The 25,863-nt window shown below is 42.7% G+C and overlaps 1 protein-coding gene across 12 annotated transcripts in view; it reads right to left on the reverse strand.

The window, feature by feature from the left end:
• TANC2 (tetratricopeptide repeat, ankyrin repeat and coiled-coil containing 2) overlaps positions 1–25,863 on the reverse strand; it is a 617,479-nt gene that overhangs the window by 87,155 nt on the left and 504,461 nt on the right. For all 12 annotated transcript variants that reach the window (XM_030541301.1, XM_030541300.1, XM_030541298.1 and 9 more), the window contains 2 exons: positions 7,517–7,798; positions 2,526–2,659 (listed from right to left, as the gene is read on the reverse strand). In XM_030541301.1, coding sequence (XP_030397161.1) covers positions 2,526–2,659; positions 7,517–7,798 — 416 coding nt within the window. The remainder of the gene's footprint in view (positions 1–2,525; positions 2,660–7,516; positions 7,799–25,863) is intronic.

Below are 25,863 nucleotides of genomic sequence, written 5' to 3' on the forward strand. Positions count from 1 at the left end.
ACAGGTCAACTAATCAACCTAAGCACTGGTCACCTCAAGAGGACACAGTATGCTTTAGAATCCAGTGACCGTTAGTTCTGGAATCAGTCCATGTTTACAATAGTCAAAATAAGATTTACTGTCAGAGTAACAACTGAACAAACTAACAGATGCAAAGCTGCTGGAATAGGAGGTCGTGTATGTCTCTTGCCTTTTAGTTAGTCTGATGGCAAATAGCACATCAGCTTTTCTTTTTTTTTTGGTTAAATTTTCAGTGGCGGATGGATTGGGCGTTAAAAGTCCTTCCAAATGGGGTCATAGCCAAGATACTACAGGTCAGATTTTTTTGGCCTAAAAACCATGACTTGTTTCTCTTTTCTCCCTAGTTGATCCAAAATGCCAAAAGAAAAGCCACAGTCTTTGGATGTGAAGTGGGATGTGCCACACTGGTTGAAACAAAGGGCCTGTCTACACTGGCACTTTCCAGCACTGCAACTTTCTAGCTCAGGGGTGTGAACACCTCCTCCCCCCGAGTGCAGCAAAGCGCCAGTGTAGACAGTGCACCAGTGCCGGGAGGTGCGCCCCTCGTGGAGATGGGTTTTTTAGAGGGCTGGGAGAGTGCTCTGCCACAGCAGCGCTTTAACGTTGCCAGCGTAGACTAGCCTAAGTCACACGCGTTGGCTTTGTGAAGTTATGTTCTTTTTAAAGAAAGAAGCAGACTGGAGCTAAAAATATATCCATTTGTCAGTTACATATCCAGCAGGATTATTTGAGAATTCAGTGGAAAAAAACTTTCAAAAAATGAGATATTTTAGGAGAGAGAACACTCTCTGACTGGCCGTTCTGACGGCGTGCGGCTTGTGCAATGTACAAGGAACTTAATGACTAATGTGTGCCGAACAATGCAGAGCTGGCAGTTGCAATCCTTTCCAAGAGCCATATGTGGAAGAGGAGAACACTTGTGAAAGTTCTATTATTTATTTATATAGACATTCACCACACACTCTTTGCCTTGCCATCTGGGTGCTATGTAAAACAAACAGCGGGCAAGATTATACCTGGTTCAAACACCAAGCAAAGCAAGCGTTGGCAATCATTTAGCACAGAGGTGGGCAAACTACAGCTCGTGGGACCGTCCTGTCCGGCCCCTGAGCTCCTATCCTGAGGAGGCTAGCCCCTGGCCTCTCCCCCGCTGTTCCCCCTCCCCTGCAGTCTCAGTGAGCTCCCAGGGCAGTGCAGCTGCAGAGCTGGGGCCTGACCCAGTGCTCTGTGCTGTGTGGTGTGTGGCTGGTTGCAGCCAGGCAATGCCACTGCCTGTCCTGGTCCAACCTCGCCGCCAGCCACCAGTGCTCCAGGCAGCACGGTCGGGGGGCATGGAGTGGGATGCGGGGCGTGTGTGTGTGTTGGATAGATGGCAGGGGAGTTCAGGTGGTGGTCGGGGGCAGGGGTGTGGATAGGGGCTGGGGTGGTCAGAGGGTGGAGAACAGGGGGGTTGAATGGGGGCAGGAGTCCCCGGGGGGCAGTCAGGAATGAGAGGAAGGGTTGGATGGGGCAGTGGGCGGAAGTTAGGGGCGGGGTGTCCGGGGGCGGTCAGGGAGAAGGGGTCATTGTATGGGGCAGGGGTCCCAAGGGGGGCCATCAAGAGGCAAAAAGCAGGGAAGGGGGGGCCTGGGCCATGCCTGGCTGTTTGGGGAGGCACAGTCAACCCTAACTGGCACTCCATACAATTTCAGAAACCCAATGCGGCCCACAGGCCAAAAAGTTTGCCCGCCCCTGATTTAGCACTAAGAGTTTGCTGGACATTTTCCTCCTCAGTGCAAGAGCAGGGAATAGGAAAGCACAAACTGCATGTACCCTTTAAAAACGTGTAGCAGAAGCAAGCTCTCCAGAGTTCTTAGCAGTATCTTGCCCCTTTCACACCATCAGCAAAGCACGGCTGTATCTTACAGGTACCATATAACCCAGGATGTAAAGGTCAACCTATGGTAACATGACGTATAATCCTTTCCAACCAACAGAGCAACTGATGTGTAAATCACTTATTAAAGAGTTCTGATCCATTTACGTGGACGTCACCCAAAAAGGCACAAGTATCCCACAAAGCAGAACAATTCACATTCTACCATCTTCATCCAAGAGGTCATGCAACCCAAGTAATTATCTCTTACAAAAGCAAGTACTGGACACTCAGCAATTTCATCTGGAATTCACTCCATTCATCAAGAAAGAGGAATAATTACTATGGTAACCCTGTTGTATTATGACATGCTTTACAGCCTTCAGTCTGCTGTCTGGTGGCTGTGAAAGATTAACTCTCAGAGGACGAGGTGAACTCTTGATGTTTCGGGAATTTCATTGTAAAGAGAAATAGATTTTCTGGGGTTATAAAACTGCTCTGGAAGGTCTTCCCCATACCCTTACTCGTAAGCATTTGCATACTCACTGTCTTCTGTCAATATCCACATTGTGTGACGTATACTAAGACAATTTCAGTAATTAAACAGGACACGTTCCCAGAAAAGGTCATCATGGAACTCTTTCAATACCTGCGCGGCGAGTCTCCGCATGGCCTCTTCTTGGCGTCTGCGCATTTCAGGCGTTCCAGGGCAGCTTCCACTCGTGATTGACGAGTGAGCAGAAGGTGGCTGAGTTAGGGGTAGCTCTCTATTTGTGTCCACGTCTGTGCCAAACAAAGAGGGTAACAGATTACTACAGGCCAGCCATGATGGAGACTATTACAAAGTACACGATAAGGTATCTTAACAATCCATTCAAGCGGTTAATATAGTTTCTGTAAGCAGTCTAAGTCTCTGAGTAGTATAAGGGTGCACCTAGGGGAAACTCTCCTGAACAAATTTCTGCCAGAACTAACAGAGGAAGAACAGCAGAGATAAAGGATTAACCTCATCTTACTCATTTTCTTCATGTTAACGTTAGTCATTAAATACATACAGTACTTAGTGAATTTAATACTACTGATAATGTGGCCCCTCTCCTTAGAGTCAGGTATATTGTTGGGCACTGTTCTACTACTTCTGCCCATAGGCCCCTCATCTAAATGCTTCTTTTAATTTAGTCCCGAGCCCTTCTTGAGCACATGTATAAATGGGGACCATTTAACCCGGGCACTAACATCCCAATTCACAACCAAGTAAAGTAACCAGAAAGAGAGAAGTACCAGATGATACCCAGAGGTGCATTAGGATGTTGGGATGGATGGAATCATCTCTAAAGCATAGAGTGGGTAGAGTGATGCGGCACAAACTAGAAGCCCTCTGTAAACGTCAGTATAAATGGCATGTTTTTATTGTGAACTCCTTCAAATTACATTATTTTGCAACCGGAAGTTATTGATTTCACAATTTTTTTATTAAAATTTTTTTACTTAACAATGCGTGACCATTGATTTCAATGTTTTAAGAGTATTCTAATAGCAACAGTCTCTTCAAACATAGATCCTACTAGCACAGAATTTTCCTGAATGCTACAATGTACCCTTGACTTTGGCCTGAAATCATAATTTAAACTACGATCCATTTATCTGCTGGGAGAAACAATAAGGGTGGTATCCACTGTCTAAATACTTAATGCATATGTTTAATTAACAAATTCATTTTTTGCACATGTGAACACAGCAGCACCTCTATCTGCTTGAGTTATGAAGAAACTGTAGTGGGATTTTGTTTATTTCCAGCTCACTAACACCAATAATATATTTCTTATAGGACTTTTGGGTCACCTGATCAATACTTAAGTTATTAAACATATTAACAGGCTTTATTTTTTGAATGTGTGTAAATGAAGATAGATACATCTGCTGGGAGAGCAATACAGCAGTGCACAGACAATCCAGGAAGTTTTTGGAGAGTGTTGGGGACAACTTCCTGTGCAAGTGCTGGAGGAACCAACTAGTGGACATGCTCCTCTTAACCTGCTGCTCACAAACAGGGAGGAATTGGCAGGGGAAGTAGAAGTGGGTGGCAACCTGGGCAGCAGTGACCATGAGGCGGCTGAGTTCAGGATCCTGACAAAAGAAAGAAAGGAGAGCAGCAGAATACGGACCCTGGACTTCAGAAAAGCAGACTTGGACTCCCTCAGGGAACTGATGCAGGATCCCTTGGGAGGCTAATATGAGGAGGAAAGGAGTCCAGGAGAGCCGGCTGTATTTTAAAGAAGCCTTATTGAGGGTTCAGGAACAAACCATCCTGATGTGCAGAAAGAAAAGCAAATATGGCAGGCGATCAGCTTGGCTTAACAGAGAACCTTCGATGAGCTTAAACACAAAAACTAAGCTTACAAGTTTACAAGAAGTGAAAACTTGGACAGATGACTAGGGAGGAGTATAAAAATATTGCATGAACATGCGGAGGTATAATCACGAAGGCCAAAGCACAATTGGGGTTGCAGCTAGTAAGGGATGTGAAGGGTAACGAGAATGGTTTCTACAGGTATGTTAGCAACAAGAAGGTGGTCAGGGAAAGTGTGGGACCCTTACTGAATGGGGGAGGGAACACAGTGACAGATGATGTGGAAAAAGCTGAAGTACTCGATGGTTTTTTTGCTTCAGTCTTCCCAGATAAGGGCAGCTCCCGGACTGCTGCACTGTACAGCACAGTATGGGGAGGAAGTGAGCAGCCCTCAGTGGTGAAAGAACAGGTTAGAAAAGCTGGATGTGCACAAGTCCATGGGGCCGGATCTTCTGCATCCGACGGTGCTAAAGGAAGTTGGCTGATGTGATTGCAGAGCCATTGGCCATTACCCTTGAAAACTCGTGATGATCAGGGGAGGTCCCGCATGATTGGAAAAGGCAAATATAGTGCCCATCTTTTAAAAAGGGAAGGAGAATCTGGGGAACTACAGACTGGTCAGCCTCACCTCTGACCCCAGAAAAATCATGGAACAGGCCCTCAAGGAATCCATTTTGAAGCACTTGAAGGAGAGGAAGGTGATCAGGAACAGTCAACATGGATTCACCAAGGGCAAGTCATGCCTGACCAACCTGATTGCCTTCTATGATGAGATAACTGGCTCTGTGGATATGGGGAAAGTGGTGAACGTGATATACCTTGACTTCAGCAAAGTTTCTGATATGGTCTGCCACAGTATTCTTGCCAGCAAGTTGAAGTAGTATGGATTGGATGTGTGGACAATATTGTAGATAGAAAGCTGGCTAGATCGTCAGGCTCAACGGGTACTGTTCAATGGCTCGATGTCTTGTTGGCAACCGGTATCAAGCGGAGTGCCCCAAGGGTTGGTCCCGGGGCCGGTTTTGTTCAACATCTTCATTAATGATCTGGATGATGGGATGGATTGCACCCTCAGCAAGTTTGCGGATGACACTAAGCTGCTGAAGGGTAGGGATAGGTCCAGAGTGACCTCGACAAACTGGAGGATTGAGTCAAAAGAAATCTGATGAGGTTCAACAAGGACAAGTGCAGAGTCCTGCACTTAGAATGGAAGAATCCCATTAATTGCTACAGGCTGGGGACCAACTGGCTAAGCAGCAGTTCGGCAGAAAAGGACGTGGGGATTACAGTTGACAAGAACCTGGATATGAGTCACCAGTGTGCCCTTGTTGCCAAGAAGGCTCATGGCATACAGTTGAGGTTAATCCTGCTTTGAGCAGGGGGTTGGACTAGATGACCTCCTGAGGTCTCTTCCAACCCTAATCTTCTATGATTCTTTATATGCCTTTTTTTCAGAATAAATGTCTTCTTTCTTGTTCTGAGGAGCTTAGACCTCCATATTAAGCAAACAACCCCAGCCATAATTTTTGATTCACTTATTTCCCAGAATTTAGAGCTGGGGATCTCTCCGATTTACTGCTACTTCAAGGAAGTGCTGGAGTAAGAACTGAAAGCCTGTGTGTGTTTGGTTTGTACAAGGATCTCTTTTCTGTGCTTTGCATGTGAGAACTGTAGAATATTTTCCTATTCAAAGCCTCCAGGTCTCTACTGTGTGTATGGTATTTAGTTTGAAAACACTTAAACTGTAGCTTCTTTAATCTCCCTCACAATCTCTCTAAATAGACTGAGAGAAACATCCAGCAGGTGCGTTGCAGGCTTTTAGTTAAAATACATAAACAAACCCTGCCTTTCATTACACGTCCATTTAGCTCTGGAAGGTGACATTCAGTATTTCAGAAAACCAACATTTGGTGTTGTTTCAGATGCTTATATGTGGCTTAGAATATTTCATTCTAGCAAACAGCATCTGGCTAATAAGCGGTTTAACTATAGTTTCAGTAGGACAGAGTATCTCTTCATTCCTGTTTTACCCTTCTAAGTGTCGTGTGTGTGATATTAAGCTATTGTTGCCTTCCACCTGCAAGGTGGCTGCATTTCAGTGGAGGCTGAAGTGATTTACGTTGGTGTGCAGGAGGAAAAACAGTTGCCAAGCTCAAGATGCAGTGTGTGACCCATCCCAAGCTCCTATACCAGAATAGATGGGGATAGATCAATTGTACAAGAAGGAATAGGTAATGTGTCCAGCATAAAGTGTGTTGCGGTAACAAGTTAGGGGAATAACAGATGGAGGGTTCCCATTAAGCAAGCCAATGATGTGCCCAAGCCAGGGGGCAATAGAAGAAAAGACAGCCTGATTCCTCAGGGGGCCTCAGTTGGCATAAATCAGTTCATGCTTGTAGTGGGGTGGTCACCCTGCTCCAGCCCGGAGAGCTTAAAAGCAGCCCCGGAGAGGGCTGTGGCTGGGGAAAGGCTGATTGGGGAAGCAGCCTCATCTGGGGCCACACCCCAATCAGGGCCCAGCTGGCCAATATAAGAAGGCAGTGGGCCAGGAGCAGGGCACACTCTCCCTCTAGCTCTTGAGGGAGAAGGCCCTGGCTGCCTGGGAGCTGACAAAGGTACCTAGAGTGGAGCATGGCTGGGGGAAGGCCAGAGGAGCTGGGGAGCTCCGGCCTGGAAATCCCCTAGGCTGCAGGCCTTGTTAAAGGCCAAGAAAGGTACTGGGGTTGCAGAGGGCAGCACAGGGGTGGGCAAAGGTAGCAGGTCCAAACCCCCCTTGCCGGTGATGAGTGGCACTCACACTGCAGTCTGCCCCAGGGAACAGGGGCTAGGTGACGAATGGCAGTGGCCATAGACTGAGGCGAGGCAGGGACAGAGGGTGGGGGTTCCCCGGGGAGGGGAGACCCAAATTTGTGGGGGTACTGCCAGGGGCAGAAACCCAGCCTGAAAGGGGCACCAGGTTCCAGGAGGGACTTGGGCCCAGCAGCAAGCAGGACACTGGCCTGCAGAGGGCACTCAGGAGCTGGAAACACTAATTCCCTGGACGACCAGTAGGAGGCGCCGCAGGGGTGAGTCCTCACCCCATGACATCGCTCCACATTGTCCAGGTCTGGCCCATGAACAGTAAACCATGCCAGGGGGCCCCATTATGGCAGGTTTGGCAACAATCTCTGAACTGGTCTATTGGGTGGTGGGAAGAAGTGGTAATGGGATCCTTGTGGGTGAAAGGTGCTAAACACATAAGCGTATGAGATTCACGCATTTCAGACCTCTCTCTGTATAGCTGTACTTACGTTTTGGGGAGGCATGTGGGCTATCAGAGGCAATCTGTCTCATTCGTGTGCCATGGCAGCTGAGAGCAACCAGTCTGGAGATAATGGCAGTTTTACCATACCCAATGTTCCCAACAATCACCACACCTCTGTTCACACTGGCATTGGCACTCTGCAATTGTGCATCTATCTCATGGAACACCCAGTCTCGTCCGACAAATACAGACTCTGTGGTGATGCTTGGCACCTCAAAGAGCAGTGGTTTCAGGGAGATGTCCGGGGGTCTATAAGGTGCAAAGCGTACTGTAAAAAAGAAACACAGGGAAAGAAAATACCGTTTAGGGTTAGATGGCAATACAGCTGTGGGTATGACATCACTTATAATGAGTCAGAAGGCTAGAGTGCTCACTCAGGAAAGAGAGATTTTACTTGACCATTGGGCTTGCATTTATATTTCAGAGACTTATTACAAATAAAGGCCGTGTGAACAAGAGCAAAAAGGTGTGTTTTTCAATTGTTCGCTGAGCTCCACTGAACTCCATTGAAAACGCCCTTAACCCCCATGCAGACCTAGCCAGATAACCTGAGCTTGTCCTCGTGTATAGCGCAACCAAAACAAAACTATCTCAAAGCTGTTAAACTGTGTTCACACGGAGAGCAAACGGGGGTTTAACCGAGCTAAACTACATTGTTTGAGCCATTTCAAATGGCCAGACCAAACCATGAAGGAAAAGTCTGCTGAAATCCATCTTTTCATGCAGAAAATGTTAATTCAACGAACTGCATTTTCCCTTGTGAAAATGTTTTGATCAGCTTCAGTATAAAGGTGTTATCAGCAGGCATTTGGAATGGCTGCAATACTTCTTAATGGTGAAGTCAAAAGTGAGTAAAGCGGTTCATTGCTAGTGAATGCCAACAAAGCCATTCTCCCACAGCATTCTTCCTGTATTTTGCATGTGGCACATCTTACAACAGAAGAATTATTTTGATAACATTTAGCATTTTTAACCATCCTTCTTTACAGCTAGGCAATCTTTACAACAATTTTTGGAGGAGAAAATTATAACCAAGAAACCACAAAATAATGTTTTTATATCTCAGAAAGTTGCTATTTTTATATCAAATAATCCATGAAGTACGAGGCATAAATCCTAATGTTTTACATTAACAGAAAAGAGTAAATATCAGCTCTCGCTTGCTCTCTCTTAATAGTAACCTTCTACACCCTTATATCAATCAACAGATCAGTACATCTGACTGTCACACGTGCCCAGTATTTGGGAAATTAATCTGCTCTAACATTGCCGAGGTTGCTGCTAAGGTTTTATCTGAGGACAGGTTTGATGAAGTTGGACACATATTTTTTGCTATTTTGGAGATGGAAGTGAAAGTCTTATGGAATACTGGAGCATGTCACTGGCACTGTTGGATGCAGTATAAAGCGGCAAGGAATGCCGGAGACATTTCCCTTAACTCAGTGAGTCTCAAACTTTTTTACTGGCAACCCCTTTCACATCACAAGCCTCTGAGTGGGACCCTCTAATAAATTAAACACACTGTTTAATATATTTAATACCATTATATATGCTGGAGGCAAGTCGGGTTTGGGGTGGAGGTTGACAGCTCATGACTCCCCTCATGTAATGACATCACGGCCCCCTGAGGGGTCCCAACCCCCAGTTTGAGAACCCCTGCCTTAACTTCTGATTTAAGTAGACAAGGCGGGTTGTGATGTGACCTTCTCTGTCATGAAACCTAGTACGCGTTTGTGTTAATGTCCTAGTTTTTCTCCAGGGTTGGTGTTCCTCAGTATAGGTCCCCATGTTTAGGGAGGAGAGACAAGGAGAAGTGGAAGTGCATGTGCCTAGCAATCAGAGGGAGAAACAGTGCTGCTGAAGCCACTCCTGACTGTGTCAACTTTTCTGAAGACAATGAGAGGTTGCAAATTCATTACGTTTTTTAGGTCTATAACATTTCATCTCCATTTAAAGGTTACTGAAAGTAAGTAGTCAAACAGCAAACCACCATATTTTGCATTAACCACAAAACCTGTCAGCTGGAGATAATCTCCAAGAAGGACTCTGTGTTGTCTCTCATTTCCTGAAACACACACCAGCCTCTCAGGGGCTTCTGAAAATGGAGACAGCAAGGAGCAGCAGCAGTCTGGCAGCAGCTCTGTTTACTGTGTTCTCCTTTCCTCTGGGTCCCCTGTCCCTGCCTGTGCGAAACCTACCTCTTCACCTTCAAACCGGCCAATACGTAACTTCAGCAAAGCAAAACAAGTGACAAATTGATATTTCATCCAATACCGGTTATCTGATGATTCATACTATGATTTAGATTGTCGTAGTTTTTCAAGTACAAGACCAGTTTTAAAGATACCTTCTTACTGTGAAAACTACATCAAACCTGACATCCCCCTAACCCAGGTCATCAGCAACAGTGTTTTCACCCTAGCGCTTCACAGTCACGGTTCAGAATGCTCCCAGCTGTGCTACAGGATAAATTGCTAGCCCCTGGCTAGAGCGGCCATCACAGAAGGACTTCCTCGTTTTTTAAAAAACCAACTACCCCTCCTCCATTCAGAGAGATGCCAAGGAATGTTTGCTCATTCATTTATTTCTGAGCATTTAAATGTTTGCTTGTCGGCAATATTTCATAAAGGCTTATGGGGGAAGGAGCAGCATGAACCATTATCTGCAGATTTACTGTATAACTCCCTTGCTGCAGTCCAATGTTACAGCAGGATTGTGAACGCCGATTTTTTCACAAAGGGAATCATTTATCACAGGTTGCTTTTAAAAGCACAAGATGCTCAATTCAGCTCTCCAGGGAAAAAAATTAAAGCACTTTAGCCCAGACAAAGGGCCAAGGGTGCTTTTCCTCATTCTAAAGGGCTAACATCAAAATCATTAGGCTTTACAATTAATTTGCCTTGACAGTTTTCCCATTTACTAACTATTACCTTAATGATCTGAGAGAGATCCTCCTTTCAGCCAAGCCCTGCTGCCCTTGAAAATACATTATCTATGCTGCAAATCTTGCTGCTGGATTGGAAGGCCTGGAATGCACCTTAACTGATGCAAAGGATCTGATGCAGCTTGAAGACCCCCTATCCAAGGGGCTCTTTCTGCACTTCTGTGGAGAGCATTCTTGGCCAAGGGTGGAGAGATGGCAGCCAGTCTTTAAACACCAAGAATCTGCTGGCCATTGTTTTTGTTTTATTGCTTCACATCAGTGCAAGCAATGAATACAGAAATGTGAATATCCACAATACAGTGCAAGCAACGAATACAGAAATGTCACTATCCACAGTACAGTGTAAATACACGGCTTTAATAAATGGATACAATAAAACATAAAATGCTATACCTCATGTATTATGTCCTTTCTATTAACAGAAAAGCATAGAGATATTATTTTTTCCATTCTTGGCAAAAAATCTTAAAAATTCAGAACTACCAGCTGATTCCCCTGCCTGACACTCAGCATAAAAATCCTAAACTCTATGTGCTTTGTGCCGCTAACATTTTAGAGTGTATTTTTGCAGCCATGGACATAGTCTAAGCCTGGTGTAGGATTAGATTTAGAATAATGCCGTAGAAAGGCAGAAGATTAAACAACAAACACAGTCCTTTCAAAGAGCACACAACACACAGAATAAAACTGAATCCAGCCAGTCAATAAGATTTATGGTTCACTTTTACACAAACCTCAGCAGACTGTAATAGCAAACTGATGGAACTAAAGGTAAGTAGCTCACTGCTGAGCGACTGCAGGTAGGAGAAAAAGGAATACAACGTCTGATCTAATTCACTCAAGAAATGAAGGTTACGCTCCTGTAATTGGGGTCCTTCAAAATGACCTCTGCACACACATCACGCCCACCTCTCTCTCTTCCTCTGAGCCCTAATTAATTACAGATTCGGGGAGGCAATGAAAGGTACAGAGTGGGTTGGCAAGTCATGCCATACCTCCACTGTATAGCCTCGCCCCCTGAACATTTAGAGTCTGGAGGAGAGGGGAAGGGGGCGCAAGAGGGCTCCAATGGACGCTGCTACAAAGAGGATTCCACTAGTCTAAGCAGGAGTCAGTGCACCCAAAAGTGGGAAAATGCAGAGGCCACTCAAAGAAGAAAATCCACTTATAATATGTAGAAACATCATCTTTCTAAATAGATTCCCCCCCTACTCATTTATACTCAGAATTCCTCAGAATATTTAGGAGCTTTGCTTTAAGACAAACAACAAGATTTATAATTTTACGCTGTGAAATGGAGCAATAGTTAGTTAAATTGTCTCCACAGGTTTCTGCTGAAACCTCTGCAGTGTGCATAGGTACGGAGATTGACATCTGCTAAATCCCCTCTATAGGCTGGTCTGCATGGTGATCAGCATTTGCTGTGCACTTTGCTCTATGCTGATCAGTGCCTGGGAGGTTCTGGTTTTGTCTAGAATCACTCTCCTCTCAGACATTGCCTCCCATGTCTGGATTCAGCTCATATTTACATTTTATTCAAACCTATAAACCAAGATATAAACCAAACCTGGTACTTGTTTCCAGAATGTTTAGAGGCATAATCCAAATTTGTATGTAGGAAGCACAGACCTAGAATGCACAATAATTGTATTCAGACTTAATTTAAATAAAATTCAACCAGTGTAGTTTATACCATGTACACAAGATCTGTAGTTTGGAATGCTTCAAATAATCCTGCATAAATTTAGATCGAAGCATACACTGGCACTGACCTTACCTGCATCCTCAGAGTTTATTGCTAAAATGATCTTTTAATTAAAACATTTCATAATGTGGCCAAAAAAGGCAGCAGGTGATTCCCCCACACAGAGAGGTTAGTCATGCAGTGTGACTCACGCTGCTGTAATCTTCATCTTCACACTACGGAATTATATCTACAATGGGGGAGGTTTTTAAAGATATATATGATAAGCATCTAACTCCCACTGAAAGTGAATGGGACTTAGATGCCTATCCACGATTTGTGTCTTTGAAAATATCCCCATGTGTGTTAAACTAAAGCAGCATAAAAACTTTATAACTATTTAAGATGATTCAAATGTTCTATAACATTCAAGAGTTGAGACTGCCTCTATTACATCATAGACAGTGTATTTATTAACAGATATTTAAAACTGATTTAACTTTGCTTGTTAAATTTTGGTATCAATTTAAAACAAACACTTAAATCTTCCCTTGATGCTGTAATGCCACTCACAGGACACTTAATGATGACAAAATCAGCAAATTAGACTCTCCCACTAAAAATTTCCCCAGTGATATTGTATTAGGTTAATGACACCTTGATCTCTTTGCATCTGAAGAAGTGGGTTTTTTATCCACGAAAGCTTATAATCAAATAAATCTGTAAGCCTTTAAGGTGCCATCGGACTCCTTGTTGTTCTTGATCCCCAACAATACCTCTTTAAACCACCACTACATAAGAACAGCCATACTGGGTCAGATCAAAGGTCCATCTAGCCCAGTATCCTGTTTTCTGACAATGGCCAATGTCAGGTGCCCCAGAGGGAATGAACAGAACAGGTAATAATCAAGTGATCCATTCCCTGTCACCTATTCCCAGCTTCTGGCAAACAGAGGCTAGAGACACCATCCCTGCCCATCCTGGCTAACAGCCATTGATGGACCTATCCTCCAATCTGGTTCTTTTTTGAACCCTGTGATAGTCTGGGCCTTCACAACATCACCTGGCAAGGAATTTCACAGGCTGACTGTGCATTATGTGAAAAAAACTTTCCTTTTGTTTGTTTTAAATCTGCTGCCTATTAATTTCATTTGGTGGCCCCTAGTTCCTGTGTTATGAAGAGGAGTAAATAACACTTCCTTATTTACTTTATACATACCAGTCATGATTTTATAGATCTCAATCATATCCTCCCTTAGTTGTCTCTTTTCCAAGCTGAAAAGTCCCAGTCTTACTAATCTCTCCTCATATGGCAGCTGCTCCATATCCCTAAAAATTTTTGTTGCTCTTTTCTGAACCCAATATATCTTTTTTTGAGATGGGGTCACCACATCTGCAAGCAGTCTTCAAGATGTGGGCATATCATGAATTTATATAGAGGCAATATGATATTTTCAGTCTTATTATCTATCCCTTTTTAAAAGATTCCCAACATTCTGTTCGCGTTTTTGACTGCCACTGTACCTTGAGTGGATGTTTTCAGAAAACTATCCACAGTGACTCCGAGATCTTTCTTGAGCGGTAACAGCTAATTTAGACCCATCATTTTATGTGTATAGTTGGGATTATGTTTTCCAATGTGCATTACTTTGCATTTATCAACACTGAATTTCCTTTGCCATTTTGTTGCCCAGTCACCCAGTTTTGAGAGATCCGTTTGTAGCTCTTCACTGTCTGCCTGGGACTTAACTATCTTTAGTAGTTTTATATCATCTGTCAGAGGGGTAGCCATGTTAGTCTGGATCTGTAAAAGCAGCAAAGAATCCTGTGGCACCTTATAGACTAACAGACGTATTGGAGCATGAGCTTTCGTGGGTGAATCCCCACTTCGTCAGTTCCATCTGATGAAGTGGGTATTCACCCACGAAAACTCATACTCCAAAACGTCTGTTAGTCTATAAGGTGCCACAGGATTCTTTGCTGCTTATATCATCTGCAAATTTTGCCACCTCCCTTTTTACCCCTTTTCCAGATCATTTATGAATATGTTAAATAGGACTGGGCCCAGTCCCTGGGGGACACCACTATTTACTTCTCTCCATTCTGAAAACTGACCGTTTATTCCTACCCTTTGTTTCCTATCTTTTAACCAGTTACCAATTCATGAGAGAACCCTCCCTCTTATCCCATGACATCTTACTTTGCTTAAGAGCCTTTGGTGAGTGATCTTGTCAAATGATTTCTGAAAATCTAAATACACTATATCCACTGGATCCCCCTTGTCCACATGCTTGTTAACCCCCATCCAAGAATTCTAGTTGATTGGTGAGGCATGATTTCCCTTTATAAAAAAAAAATATTGACTATTCCCCAACAAATTATGTTCATCTATGTGTCTGACAATTTTGTTCTTTACTGTAGTTTCAGCCAGTTTGCCTGGTACTGAAGTCAGGTTTACAGGCCTGTAATTTCCGGGGTCTCCTCTCGAGCCCTTTTAAAAAATTGATGTCACATTAGCTATCCTCCAGTCATTTTGTACAGGAGCTGATTTAAATAACAGGTTACAGAGGACAGTTAGTAGTCCTGCAATTTCACATCTGAGTTCCTTCAGAACTCTTGGGTGAATACCACCTGGTCCTGGTGATTTATTACTGTTTAGTTTATCTGTTTGTTCCAAAACCTCCTCTAATACACTTCAATCTGAGACAGTTCCTCAGATCTGTCACCTAAAAAGAATGGCTCAGGTTTGGGAATATCCCTCATATCCTCAAAAGTGAAGAGTGATGCAAAGAATTCATTTAGTTTCTCCACAATGGCCTTATTGTCCTTGAGTGCTCCTTTAGCATCTCGATCATCCAGTAGCCCCACTGGTTGGTTAGCAGACTTCCTGTTTCTGGTGTACTTCAAATTTTCTTTGCTATTACTTTTTGACTCTTTGGCTAGCTGTTCTTCAAATTCTTTTTTGGCCTTCCTAATTACATTTTTACACTTCATTTGCCAGAGTTTATCCTCCTTTCTATTTTCCTCATTAGGATTTAATTTCCACTTTTTAATGGATGCCTTTTTGCCTCTCACTGCTTCTTTTACTTTGTTGTTTAGCCATGGTGGCTCTTTTTTAGTTCTCTTATTATGTTTTTTAATTTGGGGTATACACTTAAGCTGAGCCTCTATTATGGTATCTTTAAAAAGTTTCCGTGAGCTTTCAATTACCAAGCAGTCCAGCTATAGTCACCTCTTGGACCTCATCCTGTGCTCCACTTAGGACTAAATCAAGAATTGCCTCTCCTCTTGTGGGTTCCAAGATCAGCTGTTCCAAGAAGCAGTAATTTAAGGTGTCAAGAAACTTTATCTCTGCATCCCTTCCTGAGGTGACATGTACCCAGTCAATATGGGGATAGCTGAAATCCTCCATTATCATTGAGTTTTTTTATTTTAATAGCTTCTCTAATCTCCCTGAGCATTTCATAGTCACTACCACCATCCTGGTCAGGTGGCCTGTAAAATATCCCTACTATTATATTCTCATCATTCAAGAATGGAATTATTATCCTTAGAGATTCGACGGTACAGCTTGATTCATTTAAGATTTTTACTTCATTTGATTCTATGCTTTCTTTCACATATAGTGCCACTACCCCATCAGCACGACCAATTCTGTCCTTCTGATATATTTTGTACCCTGATATTACTGTGTCCCATTGATTATCCTCATTCCACCAAGTTTCTGCGATGCCTATTATATCAATAGCCTCATTTAATACAAGGCACTCTAGTTCACCCAGCTTATTATTTAGACTTCTAGCATTGGTATATAAGCACTTTAAAAACTTGTCACTTTTTAGCTGTCTGCCATGACATGATGTAATTGAATCAGGCTTTTTTTTTTTTTAGTTTCTCATCAGATCCTAAAATATTCAATAAAACGATGCAAATGGACACTCTGGTCCAATCAGAATACAGGGGAACAGGCCTCAAATTCAGTGTACCTACAGTAAAACAAGTAGTGTGACATCAGTTTTCTGGATGTTGCTGGAAACTTCCTCTGTCAGACACAAAATCTTGCTTCCTTGGAAAATGCTTTTCTGACCTTTAGGGGAAGGATATTATCACTTTATTATTATTATTATTATTATTATTATTATTATTACTACTACTACTATTATCACTTAGTAATGAATAATATTATTAGCCAAAGGGAATTATATTATTACTTAATTCAGCATGTATTATTATAGCAGTAATAGCAAGGCCCCTCTGCTTTCTTCTCCAATAATTTGAGTAGTTCCATCAGAGGCTACTCCTGGACAGGGATATCACTACTTTATTACTCTATCAAACATTTACATTCTCTTTCCAAGTTCAATTACAGTATTTTTAAATTTACAGTGGAAACTGATTCCATGGAAACCACATTGTGCTAAAATTGTATAAAAAATCATGACCATTATTTAAGCAGGTCTGTATTCAAAAGAACTGTACTATTTTATGGAACACTTTGTGTACACCCACCTAACTCCCATGTTAGCACTTACACTATGAATGACGGGAGAATTTCTCTTTTATTTATTACTAATTGGAATATATACAAAGAAAAAAAATCTGAAAAACCTTGATTTTTTTACTTCTACATGAAACGTAAACATTGCTAAAAATAAATCCTGAAAAAAATGATAATTAATAAACCCTGACAAATAGAAGCCTTATGTATAATTAAGTCAAACAGAAAACTGTAAAAGATTTGAGCTATGGCTTAGGAATTTAAAATTGTACTCAGTTTGATAATTGGTATGTCAAGATGTAAATGAAAATGGCCACATGAACCTTCGATGCCTGTATTGCATATTTTAAGGAAACCCATGAAGAGTTGTAAAGGAGGACTGTACAGGGAAGCAGATTTAGGTGGAACTCCGGAGAATGACATACAGACAGAATCTATACCTCATTCATTTAAACTAAGTGTCTCCAGTTGAGATCATTTTGCTTGTTTGACGGATTATGGCTCCCAGATGCCTCAGCAATAGCCATTACACAAAATGCACAAATAAATAACTGAACAACAGCTAAGGTCCATCGGAAAAAAGTTCTATGTTGTATTTCTCCAGATGCTTCCCCAACTGCTTACCCTCCTATCTGGAAAGAGTAATAGGCAATTCAGCCCCCACGCAGACTTAGCGTTAGGTCTTGAGGGTGATGCATGGCAATGATAACGTTATGAACAATACTTTCTCCTTGGAAATGAAGTTAAATAACTTTAACTAGTACATCAAATTACCACAGCACTGAATTTAATCACATTAAACGTTTTTAGGGTTATGCTACCATCCGTAAGATTCCACGCCGTATCTTACACATTCACCAACAAGTTGTTTCAGGTTTTACTGTTTAGTATTTGATCCTTTCCCAGACTGTGGGATGAATGTCTGCCGCAGTTACAAAGACAAAACCACACAGGACAAAGATGTTTCACTTTTGTTTACTTTCTCTGAATCTCTCCACTGACTCCTTTTTTGCTTCATTTCCATAGCGTTAAGGCCTCAGGCATGCTCTATTTATCTGTTCTTGTCTAGTATTGCATCACCCTTGTCCCAGCACTTCACCAATGATATTAGCTTATTTCTGCTTCCACTTGGTGCCACTTCCATATCATCATGTCTTCATGGAGAACTGTCCCTGAACAGATCCATAAGGCCAATCAATACCTTCTTTGTATCCTTCTGTTATATCAACAAGAAATTGGAAACAGCACTGTGGAAGGGGAAGTATAGTTGATATATATTTAATAAACAAAAAAAATCCAAAGGCTTATAATGTATATAAAAAGGTACACATTTTTGTTACTTTCCTCTTCCCCATCTTTCACATGCTGTTGGTCATAGAATCACAGAAATGTAGGACTGGAAGGGATCTCAAGAGGTCAAATCGTCTAATCCTCTGCACTGAAGGCAGGATGACATAACCACTAGATCATTCCTGACATGTGTCTGTCTAACCTGTTCTTAAAAATTGCCAATGACAGAGATTCCACAATCTCCCTAGGCAATTTATTCCAGTGCTTAACCGCCCTGACACTCACAAAGTTTTTCCTAATGTCCAGCCTAAACCTCTCTTGCTGCAATTTAAGCCCATTGCTTCTTGTCCTATCCTCAGAGATTAATAAGAACAATTTTTTACTCTCCTCCTTGTAACAACCTTTTATGTACTTGAAAGCTATCAGGTCCACTCTCAGTCTTCTCCAGACTAAAGAAACCCAATTTTTTCAGTCTTTCCTCATAGATCATGTTTTCGAGACCTTGAATAATTTTTGTTGCTCTTCTCTGGATTTTCTCCAATTTGTCCACATCTTTCCAGAAACGTGGCACCCGGAACTGGACATAATACTCCAGTTGAGGCCTAATTAGCACAGAGTAGAGCAGAATTACTTCTCATGTCTTGCTTACAACACCCCTGCTAATACATCCCAGAATGATGTTTGCCTTTTTTGCATCAGTGTTACAGTGTTGACTGATATGTAACTTGTGGTCAATTATAACCCTCAGATCCCTTTCCACAGTACCCTTTCCAAGACAGTCATTTCCCACTGTATATGTGCGCAACTGATTGTTCTTTCTAAGTGGAGTACTGTGCATTTATCCTTATTGAATTTCATCCTATTTATTTCAGACCATTTCTCCAGTTTGTCCAGAGCATTTTGAATTTTAATCTTATCCTCCAAAGCAATGCACCCCTTCCAACCTTGCTATCATCCACAAACTCTCTTATGCCATCATCTAAATCATTTATGAAGACATTGAACAGAACTGGGAAGGCGCAAGCTGCAGCACCCCTGGAGAAAAATGAGTGGGTGCTTAGCAACCATTGGCAGTGAAGCTCCCCTCTCTCCTCCCCACTTGCGCCTGCCAGCAGCCCCCATAGATCAACTCCTCCCCCTCCCTCTCAGTGCCTTTTGCACACTGCAGAACAGCTGTTCTGCAATGCGCAGGAGGCGCTTGGAGGGAGGGGGAGGAGTGGGGATGGGGTGTGCTCGGGGGATGAAGAGGGAAGAGGCGGGGTCAAGGTAGAGCGGGATGGGAAGAGGCAGGGAAGTGTCTGGGTGTAGGGGTGGAGTGGGGGTGCAGTTGGGGGTGGAGTAGGGGTGGAGCCTGGGCTGAGGGGTTGAGCACTCCCAGGGAAAACTAGAAGCCAGCGCCTGTGCTGGGGACCCCACTCACTATGCCCTTCCAGCTTGACTGTGAACCACTGATAACTATTCACTGGGAATAGTTTTCCAACCAGTTATGCACTCACCTTATAGTAGCTCCATCTAAGTTGTATTTCCCTAGTTTGTTTATGAGACAATATCAAAAGCCTTACTAAAGTCAAGGTATACCACATCTACTGCTTCGCCCCATCCACAAGACTTGTTACCCTGCTAAAGAAAGCTCTTAGATTGGTTTGCCGTGACTTATTCTTGACAAATCCATGCTGACTGTTGTTTATCATCTTATCTTCAAGGTGTTTGCAAATTAATGGCTTGATTATTTGCTCCATTATCTTTCCAGGTACTGAAGTTAAGCTGATTGTTTTGTTATTCACTGGGTTGTCTTTACTCTCTTTTTTATAGATTGGCACTATGGCTGCCCTATTCCAGTCCTCTGGAATTCTCCCATCTTCCATCAGTTTTTGAAGATAATTGCTAATAGCACTGATATCTCCTCAATCATCACCTTGAGTACTCTAGGATGTATTTCATCAGACTCTGGCAACCTGAAGACATCTAACTTGCTTATGTAATTTTTTAACTTGTTTTTTCTCTATTTGAGCCTCAGATCCTACCTCATTTTCACCGGCGTTCACTATGTTACACATCCAATCACTACTAAACTTTTTGGTAAAAACCAAAACAAAAACATCATCACATCTCCCATTTCTACATTTTCTGTTATTATCTTTCCTCGCTCATTGAGTAACGGGCCCACCCTGTCCTTGGTCTTACTCTTGCTTCTAATGTATTTGTAGAATGTTTTTTTCTTACCTTTTACGCCTCTATCTAGTTTAATCTCATTTTGTGACTTGGCCTTTCTAATTTTGTCCCTACATACTTATGTTATTTGTTTATATTCATTATTTGTAACTTGACTTAATTTCCAATTTTTGTAGGACCCTTCTTTGAGTTTCAGATCATTGAAGATCTCCTGGTTACACCAAGGTGGTCTCTTGCCTAACTTCCTATCTTTCCTACGCAGAAGGATAGTTTGCTCTTCTGCCCTAATAATTTCTCTGAAAAACTGCCAACTCTGGTTTTCCCCTTAGACTTGCTTCCCATGGGATCTTACCTACCACCTCCCTGAGTCTGCTAAAGTCTGCCCCTGCGGCTGCAGCTGGGCTCAGTGAGCCTGGGCTTGGGGCTTCTTCACCCACGGCTCCTGACAGGACTCAGGGTGACTGGGTAGGGGCTACTGCCCCTGGGGCTTCTTCTGGGAATGGGGCACCCATTTTTCTCAGGGGCCCACAAATTGACGAGGGGCCCCTGCTTTAATTTGCCACTGGCCTGGACTAGCAGCTAAGAACCTCCAGCACCCACTCACCTTCATCTCCAGGAACCTCCTCTAGCGCAGCCCTGATGTCAGCACAGAAGTGAGGATGGCAGGCAATCTTCGGACTCCCTCTCTAAAACAGCTTTGCAAACCCCCTGATCACTCTGAATTTGGTAGTGCCCTAGGCCAGTGTTTCTTAAATGTGGCCATCATGGCCGCAAGCAGCCACCAGTGGCTTTTCTTGCTTAAACAGCCTCCTGGGCTGTGATTGGGGGGAGGCGGGCAAAGCAGTGGCCTCTCCCCCTCCCTGTTGCTCCTTGGTGTTGTCTGCTAGGACTGCAAGCAGGGGTTGGGCCCCACTCTCGTTTGGAGACCCTCATTTGGAGACAGCTGGGGCATAATGCTGGAGGAGCCGGCAGCTGGTGAGTTCCCCATCTTCCCAGGGGTGGTGGGGTGCAGGTTTTGGGCTTCACCCCCGGGGTAGTGGGGTGGCAGGTTCCATCCCTAGGGCTTTGGGCTCCGGCTGCACGGCTTCAGGCTCCATCCCCATCCCCCGGCCACAGGGCTTTGGGCTCCGACTATGGGATTTCGGGCTCTGGATCCCCACTGTCTCCTCCAGCCCCCACAACTCCATCACCCCTGGCCCCTATTGCCTACCCCGACCCCCAGTACAGGGTTTCATTTGTTCACAGGCTTGCCAGGCTGAGTAATCCTCTGTGAAAAGTGATACTTTACATTTGTTAATATCACTTTTCACAACAGACTTACCAGAGAGCAATAAATAAATTATGATTTGGATGTGTCTATGTGCTTATTTATTTGTTTTTCCTAAAGCTAATTACCTATTTTTTAAAAAAGGTGTGAGAGCGGCCACCAGCAAGAGTTGGTGGCCACACTCTGAGGCCACTGAAAAATTTGTCCTGAGAACCTTTGCCCTAGGCACAGCGAAAGCTTCTTCTGGAGGAGAATCCAAGCCGCTTTTCTTCACAGTGGCTTGGGGTCTGGGGAGTTGTGGTGCAGCTGGCTCAGGGCTCCTCCAGGCTGGTGGGGGGCGGGGGAGTTGGAGCACCTCTGGCTGCGGGGAGGTGTGTGTGGTCAGGCTCTGGCCAGCCCGGAGCTCCCCCAGGTGAAGGGGGGGTGCAGAAGGGAAAGAGCCAGGGGCTAGCATTACCAAAGGGGGGCTCCACCTGCCACCCATGGATGAGCAGAAGATAAACAATGCTAAACAAAGACATCTCAACTCCCATTGAAAATACAATAACCAAGCACTGAATTCTAATGTAGAAGGTTCCAGCATTAAAATGTATGTATCTCACTGTTACTTGTTTGTTGATGTAAATTTGAATGCTCAGATGCCCCCTAGGAAATTTAACAGTCCAAATACAGCTAATTAAAGCAGCAACATCTGGTCATAATGATACAACTTTCCGGCACTCACATACTAAATCTAAAAATAAAGACTTTTTTCTTCTGTGAAGTGATGATAAATTTACACACAACGGCTAACCTTGACACATGCCCCAAACTCTTCTGTCTGCATTACTATACACATAGCAATATGGTAGTGCTCACAGATCACATTTATAAGCCACATGAAAGCTGTGGTCTTTGGGAAAGAGATGGATGGGCAGATTTATGTCTCAAACGCATACAGAATACAGATCTTTCTACATAAGTAAATAAATTTTCATTTTGAGTATGAAACTATTACATTATTGTTTTAATTTATCTCATGCATTACTTTGTTTGGAAGGGATACTAGCAGATCCTTAAAGATCTAGTGTATTTTTTATATTTATATCTGGTGGATTCTCTGCAGCTTGAGATCTTCAAACCACAATTTGAGGACTTCAATAACTCGGACATAGGTTAAGGGTTTGTTATAGAAGCGGATGGGTAGGGTTCTGTGGCCTGCTTTGTGCAGGAGGTCAGACTAGATGATCACATTGGTCCCTTCTGACCTTAAAGTCTATGAGCGATCTGTTGTCAATTTGGCAGGTCTTCACTAGACCCACTAAATCGACCGCTGGTGGGTTGATCTCAGAGCGTCGATCTGGGCTGTAGTGAAGACCTGCCCTCCAATGCCTAATTCTGATGGATAAGCCAGAATTGCATTAATGCCATATATTGCCTTCCATTCAAGACTATACTCTCACTTTCCAATTGTCAGGAATGATACATAGTCAATGCTGATAACCACAGGTGGTCTCTGCTGTGAATACCTCTGTTCACACCAGAGACCAATAAGGAGTGGGGCTCGCACCTAGTAATTATGGCTTTCAAAAAATAACATTAAGAAACAAGAAAGGAGAAATCTGATTCAAGGAGCTGACAACTGAGAACCATCCACAAGACTAAACACTATCTGCTTCTGATTTTTAGTTAATTTTTTAAATTAAAACTGTTTTTTATTTAGAGTTTTATTTTCTTAACTGAACAGTCTGCTATTTCCCCATCCCACGCCCACATTTTGGGAAGGTTTTCTTTCCTTCCCCTTCCAGCTTTTTTACTAATCGGACCTGAATTCCAAAGTTTTGCCCCAAATCCCTCCCCAGGACCTAGTAGGAAGCTTGTACCTGAGACCTCTTTATGAACTCGATGCCTGTCAGACACGTACTAAGAGAAGAACAAACTACATGAAACTTTCCCCCTGTAATTGGCTGTAGTCTCAGTGCTCCATTTAAAGTATGCAACGTTGGTAAGTACCCTGCCAGAAAGAAAATGTTTAGTGCCACAACCATTTGGACATCAGTGCTGAGGATATGTTCCGTATTTCACTAGCCACCAAAGTTATATTTGTACCAAATGCTAGAATATTAATTCCACATGGTCCATAGGAAAAGGCTCCAAATATTTCATTTTATTATGCTGACTAAATTGAATCCTGCAGTGTACTCACACCATTCCTCATCACTGATTTGTCCATTCTGTTAAACTGATGCCTGGCCAATACCTATTTTAATCTACACCATCAAGCCACGGCTGCATATCTTTAGAGAAGAAAAGAGCACTGAGATTTTGCTAACTGGGTTTTCTAAAACATATAAAAATAATTTTCATGTGTCACTGATTAGTCACATGATACATGCCAGATACTTATTTAACCTCATCGATTCCTGATATTGTCTGATGAACATATCAAGAGCCCCTGTTAACATTTATTTAATAATCCTCAGCAGACAGCACTCCCCAAAGCAAGTCACAGAACTATGGGAGCTACCAAGAGTCAGACCCATAATAAAGCCCCATACAGCTGTGTCTCTAGCGACACCATAGAAGGGTAATTAACTATGGGACCCTAATGAATTCCCAACCACAACCTTTGCATTCCAACTTTTATAAGAGGACAATGATCCTCCATCTTCAAAGCCTATTTAGTAACAAAGGAGAAAAATGGAGAATGAGAAAGTAGATAAAAACGAATTAGGGCGAGAGAAGACATAGAGAACAGGTAAACAGTATCACAGCCCTTACATTTTACAGACTAATTCACTGGAGGACAGATGATTGGAAAGGGCTCAGAAGGAGAGGGACAAAAATGTGACTAATGAGCAGGCTAGGGTGTGTGTGCACAAACTGTAAGATCCTGGTTACTTGCTTGGCTTTAGTATTTGTTACAACCACAAAATAAATTAACAACATGCATTTTTATATCTGACAATCTGTCAACCCTTCGCTGGGTTTTCTACTCACTTTTAATGAAGAATTTTACAGAATCGAGGCTAGAGTCCCATGGTAATATCCTGAACTTGAGATAACTTGTTGGAGTAAATTAAATCTGTATTTCTTTGGAAAGAATTAGGGGGGCAGGCAGAGAGTGTATTTTTAGTGCTAAATGAGAGACTGACAACACATAAGCTTTGCAAACCTCTCCAGTAGAGCCTTAAACACACATTTCAATCCTGATTTGAAACACACCTTCTATTCCAGTCCTGGGTCCCGCCATAGCAGAAAATGCCAATCATACCAAAGTAAGGCTGATTGACTAATATGAACAAATGCACAAAATCCGCACAGCTGAGATCCAATCATTTATTTCATTTCTGCTCCTAACCTTCAGATTTAAACCCAGGCCTTCAGGAGACACGCTTGTGTACCATCTAGATCACTCTCTCTTATACAAACTGAATTCTTAGTTGTAATTTGATTTTGTTAAAGTGCCTGTTAGAAAATTATTTGGCTTGCAGACTCCTTTCTCTTCAAAGAGAATAAGAACTCTTTCTGAGCTACGCTGGCAGTAAGCATCCACAGTTCATTAGTATTAAGCTGTGTGGTGGACTTGCCAGTTTCCATTTTAGGAGCTGGAACACATAGATATCTTGCTGTCCAATACAAAGCCCATACAGTACTAAGCCACATATCAAGAGTACTGCAAATATCTAGAGAGCAACGCCGGGACATGAGTGACTTTATACTTATTAGAATTGAAATGTAGATCTGAGGAACACACTGTGATTGAGAATCTTGATCCTATCTTCCTTTTATTCCATTTAGATTGCAAGCTCTTCAGAGAATCCTATTTTTCTGTAAAGAATCTCACATACATTTAGCAGTATATAAATATCTATTTTTTATTGAACACCTCCTTGGAGATGGCTGAACTATTTTGATCAAGTTTTCAGAAAAATCAATGAAGCATGGAAAACTTCAGCCCAAAAGGCTAAAGTGTACAACAGTTACAAGCAAGTGAAAACAGGGGACTATAATGGAAAGTGTTAGGCGATTTTATAGATTATAATGGAAAGTGTTGGGCACTACTGCACTGCCTATATTAATAATAGTAGCAGTACTTTAGTACGTTAAGGCAAGAGTTGTAGCACTCAGGAATTCTCCATCCAATCCTCTGTCCCCATAATATTTCCTATAGAGGACAAGAAGAATGTTCTACATAGTAAATTACCACTGACTTTCCCTTTTCTGGGATGGGAACATGACGACAACACTGGCGAATGTTTTAATACCCAGTACTTAGTTCTACAATACACTTTTACTTCAGGGTACCTTGCAACTATTATCTTGCAGGTTAAGCTATATTAACCTAAACTAGCCTTAAATTCCCCTGGCTCATGACAGTCAAATGAAAAGTGCACTCAGTATTCGGTTTATAACCTTCCACTTGTACAAAATATTTTTCCTGCTCTGAGTCTTCAGTATCAAGCTGGGGAAGGAATGCAATTCCCCTTCTCAAACAG

Source organism: Gopherus evgoodei, chromosome 23 (genome assembly GCF_007399415.2).
Source record: "Gopherus evgoodei ecotype Sinaloan lineage chromosome 23, rGopEvg1_v1.p, whole genome shotgun sequence".
NCBI lineage: Eukaryota > Metazoa > Chordata > Testudines > Testudinidae > Gopherus > Gopherus evgoodei.